Here is a 12,387-nt window from a genome sequence, read left to right on the forward strand (position 1 = left end):
TCATACAAATGTGCTGTGGGATAAGCTGATAAAGCTTGACCTGATGGGACAAGCCAAAAGTCGCAACAATTAAAACATGAATAAATTAAATTATTATTAATATAAATTATTTTACATAAAATTTCAACTTGGCGGCACGGTGGACGACTGGTTAGAGCGTCTGCCTCACAGTTCTGAGGTGCGGGGTTCAATCCCCGGCCCCACCTGTGTGGAGCTTGCATGTTTTCCCCGTGCCTGCGTGGGTTTTCTCCGGGCATTCCGGTTTCCTCCCACATCCCAAAAACATGCATGGTAGGTTAATTGAAGACTCTAAATTGCCTGTAGGTGTGAATGTGAGTGTGAATGGTTTGTTGTTTGTATGTACCCTGCGATTGGCTGGGAACCAGTTCAGGGTGTACCCGCCTCCTGCCCGATGATAGCTGGGATAGGCTCCAGCACGCCCACGACCCTTGTGAGGAGAAGCGGCTCAGAAAATGGATGGATGGATAGAAAATTTAAATGTTATCTACCAATGACGAGGCTCATCTGTCCATTTTCAAAGTCAAATGTGGTCTTGAACACAAAAGCTCATCAACCCTGGTATAGACCATAGACAAAGTTTGTAGAAACAGTTTTTAAACACACCATACAGCTCACCATACTGACTTGACACGTGTGTTACACTCTAGGGCTTGAACCAAAGACTCCACTCCCTCCCTGGTGATGCAATTTTCAGTCAACCTTGTACAGAGACGAAGAGGAAGAGGAATGAGTTGAAGGGTGGAGCACTTGCACAAAAAAGCTGAACTACCATAACTCCTCCAGCGATGTGCCGCTCTTGAGCATTTTGGCCAGGGCACGAGCTCCAGCGCTGCCCACCCCATTGCCCACCAAGCTGTAATTAGAAAAATATTAGTTGCATTGTCAAGTGAAGGGAATGTCTGATTACCGATGAATACAATATATTCCATGAGGGTGGCCTCCTATCATTACTATACAGTACAGTTCATCTAGAAAGTATTCACAGTGCTTCACTTTTTCCACAATTTGTTGTTATATCCTTATCCCAAAATGGATTAAATTCAGTTTCATAATAAAAACTTGGCAGACCTCCCAAAAAATAGATTTTAGCAAATTTATTAAAAATAAAGAAGTTAGAACTAAGGGCAGGACGGTGGTTATACCTAGACTGATTGAGCTCACTGAGCTCAGGGGAGATATCTAAAAATGTCTGTGCCATGATGTTCCCCATCCAACCTGATGGAGTTAGAGAGGCACTGCAAAGAGGAGCATGTGAAACTTGCCAAAGATAGGTGTGCCAAGTCGCATTATATTAAAAAAGACTGTAATTGCTGCCAAAGGTACATCAACAAAGTATTGAGAAAAGGCTGTGAACACTTACGGACGTGATTATTTTATTTTATTTTTTTAATACATTTGCAAGAAAATGTTAAAATAACCCAATATCTTATCATCATGGCATGTGCGTAGAATTGTGAAGGAAAAAAATGAATTGATTCAATTTTGCACTCAGGCTGTGACAACAAAATGTGGAAAAAGTGAATTGGTGTGAATACTTTCTGGGTGCATTGCATATATTTAAGAAAAAATATGGAAAAACATCTGTCATGGGTGTGTGTTCCGGTTGTTATTTCCCCCTGTCTCGTACACACCTGCTCCTGAGAGCATCTTCACCACCTGTGTCTCGTTCACCCTAATTACCCCTTGCATTTAACCTCGTGTCTCATTCTTTCTAGTCGCCAGTTCGTTGTACCTTGTCGTCGCGTTCCAGCATTCCTTGCTCCCACATCACAGACTCACAGTAAGACTAGGCCCAGTTCCGATTATCAACCTCGCCTTTTTGCCTCACGTTTTTGGATAGTATTGCGTTTTTTTGGATTGCCTGCCTATGTACCGACCTCTACCCATATATTAAACATCTCTTTTTGAAACTGTCCATTGGTTTTGGAGTCGAGCATTTTTGGGTCCTATCCTCTGTTCCGTTCATGACAGAACGAACTGGCCATAACATGGACCCAGCAGACTCAGACCTGGTGCGTAAAGCCGTTCAAGCGCAGGGTCAACGCCTCTCGAAGCAAGATGAGCAGCTTGCTGCCCTCCACCTTCATCTAGAGGGACTGTCAGAGCATCAGGACAAAATGATGAGACAGGTGGCCTCACAGTTTGAAGTTCTTATGAAAATGATTCAGAAGAAGGTACCAGTTTGCAAAACACCCGATACCGCCACGGTACCAACGTTTTCATGTGAAGCAGTTACCATGCAACCACCTGCCACCTCCGCTGCTGTCTGCCCACAGCTTTCTTGACCGGAGAGGTTCTCTGGAGATTCTGGGAATATTAAGCCGTTCATCACTCAGTGCAAACTCCACTTTGAGCTGCAGCCACCAAGCGAGCAAAAATCGCTTAAGTCATTTCCCACCTGACTGGTCGTGCGGAGGCGTGGGTTACTTCCGAATGGAGCCGCAATTCCGCCGCCTGTCATTCGTGGGCTTTTTTCGTAAAGACTATGGAGCAAAACTTTCAGTTTTCCACACCAGATCGTGAGGCAGCTCGCTCCCTTGTCACCTTACAACATGGCAAGCGCAGGGTGTCAGATTACGCAATTGAGTTTCGCATTCCAGCAGCTGAGAGTCAGTGGAATAATAGGGCACTACTCGATGCATTTTTTCAAGGACTAACCCCCGCCGTCAAGGATCATTTGGTCCCACTAGACCTGCCGACCGACTTGGACACTCTCATCGCTCTCGCCGTAAAAATTGGCAAGAGGCTTTTGTATCGTGAGCTGGATGGAGTTCGGCGGAGGCCAGCCAAACCAAGACAGATCCCCTGTTTCTGGTCTCAATCCACTGGCTAGCAACTGGGCAGGTTCTGCCTCTCCCCTGAGGAACGTCAACGCTGGCTGAGGCAAGGGCGGTGCTTCTTCTTGGGTCATTCCGTGAGCAACTGTCACGTCAAGGTTGCCGGTGCCGGCAGCAAGGGCACGGGAGCGGTGAGTCTTAATTTCATTAAGGAAGACCCTACCCGGGTTCGACCCTAAAGTGACACTATGCTCCATGGTTGAAATTACATAACCCCCACATTGACTGGTCCTCTGGGCATGTTATGTCATGGGGCAGCAATTGCGCCCAGAACTGTTTCAAGCCTCCAGGTGATGTTCAGGGCTATGTTTCAAATGACACTCCACAGACCCCATCTGGGGATCCTGACTTATCTCAAGTGCCCACCTGTTAGCAGGACATTAAAGACGTTTTTTTCCAAGGCCAAATCCCTTCCACCACACAGACTTTATGACTGTGCAGTTGACTTATTGCCTGGAGGGAGGTTGTTCTCTCTTTCAGGGCCGGAACACAAGGCTATGAAGGAGTATGTGGATGAATCACTGGCAGCCGGGATTATTCGCCCATCTTCACCCCCTGTAGGAGCCGGATTTTTCTTTGTGGACAAGAAAGACAAGACTCTGCGATCCTGTATCGATTACCGGGATCTCAACGACATAACAGTGAAAAACAGGTACTCTCTTTCTCTCATCTCCACCGCCTTTGAGTTCCTGGAGGGAGCCAAAGTTTCCACCAAACTAGATTTAAGAAATGCATATCATCTAGTCAGGATAAGGGAGGGGGATGAATGGAAAACAGCATTCAACACACCAACGGGACATTACGAATATTTGGTGATGCCTGTTGGACTAACTAACACTCCAGCAGTGTTCCAGAACTTTGGCAAAGATGCCTTGCGTGACATGTTGAATGTGTACGTTTTTGTATATTTGGACGATATTTTTATAATCTCCTCGGATGAGGAGACTCACATCATTCATGTCCGCTCTGTGTTGCAGCAGTTACTGCAGAATGAACTATATGTCAAGGCTGAGAAATGTGAGTTCCACAAGGTGTCAGTTTCTTTTCTGGGGTTCGTGCTGGCTCCAGGTGAAATCAAAATGGACCCTTGCAAGGTTGATGCTGTGACAAATTGGCCCACTCCCATGTCATGCAAAGATGTACAAAGGTTCTTAGGGATAGCCAATTTCTACAGAAAGTTCAGTAGAAATTTCAGTTCTATAGCCTTGCCTTTGCATGATCTTACCTCCCCACACAGACCTTTCGTATGGAACCCGCTTTGTCAGGCAGCTTTTCAAAAACTTAAATCAAGCTTTACCTCCGCTCCCATCCTCACTTTGCCAGATCTCAAACAGCAGTTTGTGGTAGAAGTTCATGTGTCTGATGCCAGTATAGGAGCAGTTCTCTCCCAGAAATGTCTCAAGGATGGTAAATTACATTCTTGTGCTTATCTCTCCAAAAAACCGACCCCAGCCGAGAGCGATTATGACATTGGTGACCGTGAGCTGCTGGCAGTAAAGGTGGCTTTGGTGGAGTGGAGGCACTGGCTGGAGGGGGCACATACTCTGTTTTTAGTATGGACAGATCACAAGAACCTGGAATATTTTATTTTTTCCCCCTGTCTCGTACACACCTGCTCCTGAGAGCATCTTCACCACCTGTGCCTCGTTCATCCGAATTACCCTTTGCATTTAACCTTGTGTCTCATTCTTTCTCGTCGCCAGTTGGTTGTACCTTGTTGTCGCGTTCCAGCATTCCTTGTTTCCACGTCACAGACTCACAGTAAGACAAGACCCTTTTCCGATTATCGATCTTGCCTTTTTGCCTCACGTTTTTGGATGCTGTTGCCTTTTTTGGATTGCCTGCCTGTGTACCGACCTCTGCCCGTATATTAAACCCCTCTTTTTGAAACTTGAGCCAAATTTGAATGCAATCCCAAAATATGAATCTCGAGAGCAGATTTGGCATCTGTATAGGTAACAGTGGCGTTTAATGAGAAGACATTATAATGGACAGACAAAATAGCACAATTTGCTTTTGAACCCATACTACAATTCTACACTATTTTTTTTTAAGTTTGCGTTGTGTTCCAACCACCCCAGATTACACAATAGTACAGTCATGTCATTTTATGTCACCCTCCGCAAACATGAAAGTAGCCTGCTACCTAACGAACGGAATTATTTTTTAACTTGTGTTGTGAAACAGATCTTTTTGTCAATTGAGTCAAGTACCGCCACCATTGGTACAGTCCCGTCATCTAATGTTATCTTCTGCTAACAGAAGTCTGCTACCTAACTCCACAAAGATGTTTCTTTGTGATTTATTTATTTATTTATTTAAAATTTTCTCCTCCCCCCATTTTTGTTGGATTAATCTTTATCATTTGAGTCACGTCCCCCATCCCACACATGACATTGGTATGGTTTTGCATCGTCATACACAAACCAGCAAGTGGCCTTCTATCGTATGGACAATAAAACCAGCACAATTTACTTCTGATACTGCACTAATGAGCATGAGATGTATTTGCAATGCATTTTACCCGATAACACAAAATACTACCTTAGCCATGCTAGCGTTTTGCTGCCTTCTAGGGCACCAGCAATGGCCTCTGCACCTGAATCACCAATCTTATTGCCCCAAAGCCTGAACAAATTTGAGATTACACAATTAAGACACATATGTTTGTATAAAATTTAGCATAACATAGAATTTTGCATATATATATATATATATATATATATATATAGCATAACTTACCCTAAATGCATCAACGAATGGTTGCACGCCAGCCCATTAGCTAGCACTTTGGCTCCTTCCGATGTAATATTGTTGTTGCCCATTCTGAAAAGAAGTAGACCACGCGTCACGCACATCTAGACATGACCACAGCTGTAAGGCTGGAGGTCTACACATTGGTTTGGTCCAGTCCTTATTGAGTGTTTTAATAGATACATTTGACAGCCAATGTCAAAAAATGGTGAATTACTGAGCAGCGTTTGGCTGCAACAATACAGGTAGGAAGGAATTTTGAACCCTGAATCAGAGCGGGAAGACTGAACATTTATCAAGGAAAAGATCGAGATTGTGGCTTTTATAAATCAGCGGATCTGACCTCACTATGGTCAGATACCCAGTCCATACATATGTGTTTGTGCTAAATACTTGAAGGTAAGCTTTAACGCTTAGCAACGTTTAAAAATGCATGTTACATAGCTACTGTACATATCGCCATTTTTAATGTTTACATTTTAGTTTAGTACTAAGGTGGAGTTTGCAGTTTTCAAACTGCGAGCAAGATTTTAATGTCACCCTTGCCAACATGGCCGCCACAATTGCGCGCTGTTCTATCTCGTCTTCTCTTCCTATCTGAGATTGACACTAGTCACTCACGCCTTCTGTCTCTACAGTCTCTGACAGGCTGTTTCTGTTGCGGCGGGAAAAGTTTTGAAATCATAATTAAATTAGAGGCATAAATTGGGGCCAGAGAGTGCTGATTTTTCAAAAGATCATTTAGTAATAATCTACTGTCAGGTCATACAGACAGTTTTACATGTATGACAAAAAAAGTTGTTTTTTTAAACTGCAAACTGCCTTAAGTAACAGATTTATAAAATATATATCTTATGTTGGCTAAAGGTAGATTTTTGCCACGATATGATAGCTGGGATAGGCTCCAGCACGCCCGCGACCCTAGTGTGGAGAAGTGGCTCAGAAAATGGATGGATGGATGGATGTTAACAATTTCTAGACGTCAGAAATGTAGGATTCTTTGATTATCGGGACGGCAGCTGACTCCTACCATGTTAACCGCTATCTAGCCTTGAGGCTAATGTTTGGCAAAGTCAATGCCGTTTTAGCTAAAGTAAGACAAGCTGTCAAATATTCCGGGTCATTAAATAAAGCAGTCTCGGTTTTGTTTACGCTTGTCTTGGCACACGTAGCAAGAGATGTTTGAATTGTGTGGGGATTGTAGTTGTTCATGATGGCGACTTTGTCATTGTGTCATGTCTTTGCCACGACATCCAGTTTTCTTTCTTGAGCCCTCATCTTACCACATCTAAGGAAGTTGGAACATTTATGACATATCTGATATTAACAGATTAGGGTAATACAGAAAAAACATACAAATGGAAACAAACGCGAATTGGTCAAGTAGACCAGCTCCCATTTCAAGTTTATCTTATCCTCTCAATCTGGACCTCCAACATGACGAACAATCAAATACCAATCACGTGATTGCAAACTATATTATAGTTCCACATTTCTGGGCCGCACATTGTAAAAAAGCACCAACCTCAAAGAGAGGAAATTCTGCTTGGTCTTCAGCAGATGAGAAACGTGTTGCATACAAGCGTCAGTGAGCTTGTTGTTGAAGAGTCTAAAAGGGAACACTGTGGTTAAGACATAATTATTCATACAAAGAAACATTGGTACATCATAAATACAGTGGAACCTTAAAATTGTGACACTCTAAAAGTTCAAAGCAAGAGTTTTGGCTTTTTGGGGGGCTTTTTTGTGTGTTTTGTATATAAGTGGCTACCACCAGGATACTTGTGCTTGCAAAAATTGGTGCATTTTCAGACATATTATGGTACTGTACAGTCATTCAATATCATCACTCCAAAACTCAGCAAAAAATATTATTATTTTTAATAACTTTCCAGAGACCAAGTTATTAAAAATAATTTAAAAAATTTTTTTTTTAATTAGCCGACATTACCGATCGACACAAAATTGGGTGGACATTTCTAAATGCTGAAGGAAGCATGTGTACTAGACAGACGGGTGACGCTAAATTGCCAAGATGTTTCTGCCTCTGCCATGTAATGTGGGTGGAGTATGGTGTCAAAGTTTCAAAATTATTTCAAGCATTCACAATTAAAAACAGGGTGCGAGAGTCCATTAATGAAAAAATGCCCACCGACACCAGTTTCACCCATCAACACAGAATTGGGTGGTCTATCACAAAAGGATGCATGAAAAATGATAAACCACACCAACTGAACAGATAGTTGGCCAATTTGGTTTAAGGAACCATTTTGACTGAATTCCGAAGCCCCTAATAGGGAATTCACCCAAATGAGCCCAATTCAAAAGCAGGTATCAGATGGGTAACGCTAAATTGTGATGATTGTATGCCTACCCCATCTGTATGGCCTTTATGTTTAAGATCATTTTGAGGCTGCGCAATGAAAAAGGAGTTGTGAGGGCTACTGGAAAGTGAGAAAAATCTTCCATCCACATCATTTTCACCAATCAAGGCAAAATCAGGTGGAAATGTCTACCATGACAAGACGCACAAGAAAGTTTCAACGACACATGCCCGAAATTGAAGAATTCAGCCATCTTGGTTTGAAGGAGCCATTTTGAGCTAAATCCAGGGGCTTTTACGTTAATGAACTCTACTGGGATTTTGTGAAAATGATCTGAAACAGGTATAAGAGACAGATCGTAATGCTAAATTACTATGCTATTTTTTCCTATGGCATCTAATGTAGGCAGAGCATGACATCATCCTTTAATGATCATTACGAGGATTCGCCGTAATGGCAACGGCTAATTCCCATGGTAATATTGCGAGGTCGGCCTTCAAGGGGCTCCACTGTAGTATCATTTTGACAAGGCTTACGCAATTTTCTGGAAGTTGTCACACTGGATTCCTTTTGCGATCAGTTTGCGAATCCCTTCGTCGGTGATGTTATTATTTCTGAGGCTGTTAAAGGGGTGGAAATACATTATTTACGTGACAAGATCATGAGGTATGAAAGTGTTTTATACTCACTAAAGGGACTTGCAAATAGGCAAACAGGGAAGGAGCTGCTCCACGCCCACGTCTCCCACAGAGTTGTTGTCCAGCTGGATTCCCACAGGACTTCTCAGGTGCTGGAGCACGTAGGCCAGAGCTGTGCACTCCACGGGTCCGATGTTGCAGTAGGTCAGCTTCAGGTGGTCAACCTCCAGCTTGCTTAGTGCCTCTTTGGCCATGTTGCTCTCCCGCATCTCGTAGATGCACTTGATGAGCCAGACAAAGCCAGGCATGGCGTGCATGCTCTTTTTTTCACCCTCAACTGGCTTGGGGATGGACTTGAAGTGCTTCTGCATGCCTTTGTGGAGGCACCGGACCACCTGTCTGGCTTTCATTTCCACAGTGGGTGATGGGGCGCACTGCAGCAATAGGTGTCGGTGTCTCTGGGAAAGAAGACCGGCGACAAAAGTGGCTGTGATTTGTAGATTGGGGGTTTCTGCCAGCTCCTGTTGGTGGTCCACAGGCAAGCAGGACCCGAAGCAGGTGCTACTGAAGCCTGCCTCCCTCAGCTCAAAGAGCCTAGGTACAGTGGAGCGGTCCGTGTTGTTGGACAAAACGATGTAAAGCGCGGCAAAGAAACACTGCATGGTCACGTGAAGGAATTCGTACCGAAGAATCTGTTGGGACGACATGCCCTTGCTTTGGGTGAGGAAGCCCTTGCAGATGTCCTTGTCTGTAACACAGCAGGTCTCCAGGTCAGCGCCAGCGAAGACGTAACAGGAAGTTTCTACACCCCGAAAAGCTAGCTGGCCCAGACTCAAGACCCCTACCAGGTGCTCCTGAAGCCAACCAGCCCCCATGGAACACTTCTGGGGGCTTTGGTGCTGCAAAAAGTGCTGCAGGATCATGAGGTACACATCCGTTATGGTCCGTGGTGTCCCGTCTCCACAGCCCAGCAGCTCCTTGTGGCACTGCGAGACAATCCAGCAGAGCACAGGACTGTGGCAGAGTCCCAATAAAGTTGTGTTGGCCTGAATGGACGCCAGGACTTTAGAGGCCACCGACGAGTCCTGGTGTTGTTTCTTGACGAAACAGTTGATGCCTTCGGGGGAGAACCCTTTGAGGAAGAGTTCTTTGCGGAGATGCTTTCTCAACGTTGGACCCACAGCCTCCGGCCGACTGGTCACCACCTTTCGCACCCCCTTTAGGAGGGACCCCTGGAGCAGGTTGAACAGTATTATGTGCACAGGGGCGGGCTGCGTGGGGCAGCAGAGCCTGCAGTCGTCCGAGAAGCTCTGCTTGAGCTCGTCGAGGCCATCGAAGGTGATGAACACAAGGTGCGGGTAGTCCAGGATGAAGCGGAAGATCTCATCCTGCTCACGGTCGGGCCAGCAACAGTTGCGGAAGAGCAGCTCTTGGACCGACAGCTCCTCGAGTTCAGAATTCAGCTTGCGACAGCTGAAAGGGAATAGGAGGAGGAATTCGGGTAGGGCGGCCCGTCGAGCCCAGAGAAGGTGCAGCCTCTGGAGTAAGGTACTCTTACCGCTGCCCGCATCCCCAGACACCAGGACCGTGTCTGCCTCCTCGTTCACAGTGCCCGCTGTACCAACGATGTCCTCCAGGCCCAAATCTCCTTGATCCTTGCAGTCATACGCCAGCTCCAGTTGGCCTTCAGTATAGATGTCATCCAGTGACATGTGGCCAGTTCCACCGTAGGTGCTAAGGAAGCTCGACTGCGCCGACACGGAACTGCGCAACTTCTTTTGGTATGTGAGGAGCTCTGCGATAGAAAGGGTAGACAACAGTCAATGTGGGGAAGGAACTGCTGAGCCCATTTGAAATCTTTCTAAGCAAAACAATACCACCATAAACAGTTGCTCAGTTAAAGTATGGAGTCTTATCAATGTTGGAAATATGCTAAGATATTGTTTAATATTAACATAAAATGGGTGCATAACTGCTGAGTCCATTTTAACTCTGTTGCTAACCAAAACAGCAGCAACCAGAATTAATCTCAGATTAATTAAAGTGGGGAGCGTTACCAGATGCTTTCAATATTCTTTGAGCTGAATGCTCTAAAAATACAGCCTACCCAGAACTTTCAACTGTCAATCAAATATGTGCCTTCTTTCTCAGCTCATAAGCCAGGAGAGGAGAATTCCCAGCAATGCACATGGCACACGTTCTCACGGGCCGTAAAGAGACACTCTGTGATGGCCAGGTAGCCTCTGAGCCCCTTGTCGGGACAACGCGGGCTGTTAATCCCACTCCTGTGGCTGCTGGAGTGTGCACCATATGCAGCTACAGCCCCTGGATGATTACACCCCACCGTTTACAGCCCCTTCAGCGGACACGCCCACACAGTCCTACAGCTCGAGGCCAGCCTTTTTTTTCATGATTTTAGAGATTTAGCATTTGTGGTGTTTTTTCTTTTAATTCATTTAAATGTAGCATACTTTTTAAATACACTCTTCTCTGTGGTTGTCAAATTTACAGGACATTTTTTTGGTCTGTTTACAGGCACTTTAATAAGAATCTAAACTGTGTATGTACAAATCAGAATCAGAATCATCTTTATTTGCCAAGTATGTCCAAAACACACAAGGAATTTGTCTCCGGTAGTTGGAGCCGCTCTAGTACAACTTTGGAGACATAAAGACATTGACAAAAAACAATTGTGCAAAAAGATGCAGAGTCCTCTAGCACTTAGAGCAGTTCGAATGACTAATATTGCAATAGTCCGGTGCAATGACCATAGTGCAAAGGGCGCTGAGACTTCAAGGAGTGTATGCGGTTTAAAGTGACGAGTAGTGCGATCATCTGGGACAATGTTGGTTGTGCAAATGTTACAGATACTCCTCAATCAGTGTGCAAATGGAGCAGATGCTACTCTGGCATGAGTGGCCAGTATATGCAAATAGTGCAGCATGGCGAGACAACTACAGTGAGTGCAGGAGTAATACATAATTGGCCCCACAGAAATGTGACAACGAACTCAAGTCAAAACATTTCCAGCTTGTTGTAATGGAATTATAGGTTAGGTGTTTAAGAAGTTGATCGCAAGAGGGAAGAAGCTGTTGGAATGTCTACTAGTTCTAGTTTGCGTTGATCGGTAGCGCCTACCTGAGGGAAGGAGCTGGAAGAGCTGGTGACCGGGGTGCAGACGGTCCGAGAGGATTTTGCACGCCCTTGTCTTAATTCTGGCAGCGTGCAAGTACTCAATGGTGGGTAGGGGGGTATCGACAATCCTTTCAGCAGTTTTGATTGTCCGTTGCAGTCGGAGTTTGTCCTTTTTTGTAGCAGCACCAAACCAGACTGTGATGGAAGAACACAGGACCGATTCGATGACCGCTGTGTAGAACTGTCTCAGCAGCTCCGGTGGCAGGCCGTGCTCTCTCAGAAGCCGCATGAAGTACATCCTCTGCTGGGCCTTTTTGAGGACGGAGTTGATGTTGGTCGCCCACTTCAGGTCCTGAGAGATTATAATTCCCAGGAACATGAAGGTCTCGACGGTTGACACAAGGCAGATGGACAACGTGAGGGGCAGCTGTGGCGAAGGATGCCTCCTGAAGTCCACGATCATCTCTACAGTCTTGAGCGTGTTCAGCTCCAGGTTGTGTCGGCCGCACCACAGCTCCAGCCGCTCCGCTTCCTGTCGATATGCAGACTCGTCACCGTCCTCGATGAGGCCGATGACAGTGGTGTCATCTGCAAACTTCAGGAGCTTGACAGTCGGGTTCGCTGAGGTGCAGTCGTTCGTGTAGAGAGAGAAGAGCAGCGGAGAAAGGACACAACCTT

At 45.2% G+C, this 12,387-nt stretch overlaps 1 protein-coding gene across 6 annotated transcripts in view; it reads right to left on the reverse strand.

Moving 5' to 3' along the window:
- Positions 1-12,387, reverse strand: part of nod2 (nucleotide-binding oligomerization domain containing 2) — a 34,069-nt gene that overhangs the window by 4,436 nt on the left and 17,246 nt on the right. For 2 of the 6 annotated variants that reach the window (XM_061668973.1, XM_061668965.1), the window contains exons 4-10: positions 8,626-10,369; positions 8,473-8,556; positions 7,138-7,221; positions 5,601-5,684; positions 5,403-5,486; positions 791-874; positions 637-720 (exon numbers count right to left, since the gene is read on the reverse strand). In XM_061668973.1, the coding sequence (XP_061524957.1) occupies positions 637-720; positions 791-874; positions 5,403-5,486; positions 5,601-5,684; positions 7,138-7,221; positions 8,473-8,556; positions 8,626-10,369 (2,248 nt within the window). Of the gene's footprint in view, positions 1-364; positions 449-624; positions 721-790; positions 875-5,402; positions 5,487-5,600; positions 5,685-7,137; positions 7,222-8,472; positions 8,557-8,625; positions 10,370-12,387 lie in introns of all 6 variants that reach the window. The other 4 variants (XM_061668991.1, XM_061668982.1, XM_061669000.1 and 1 more) reach the window with 4 other exon arrangements.

This window comes from Phycodurus eques, chromosome 2, assembly GCF_024500275.1.
Source record: "Phycodurus eques isolate BA_2022a chromosome 2, UOR_Pequ_1.1, whole genome shotgun sequence".
NCBI classification, from domain to species: Eukaryota; Metazoa; Chordata; class Actinopteri; order Syngnathiformes; family Syngnathidae; genus Phycodurus; species Phycodurus eques.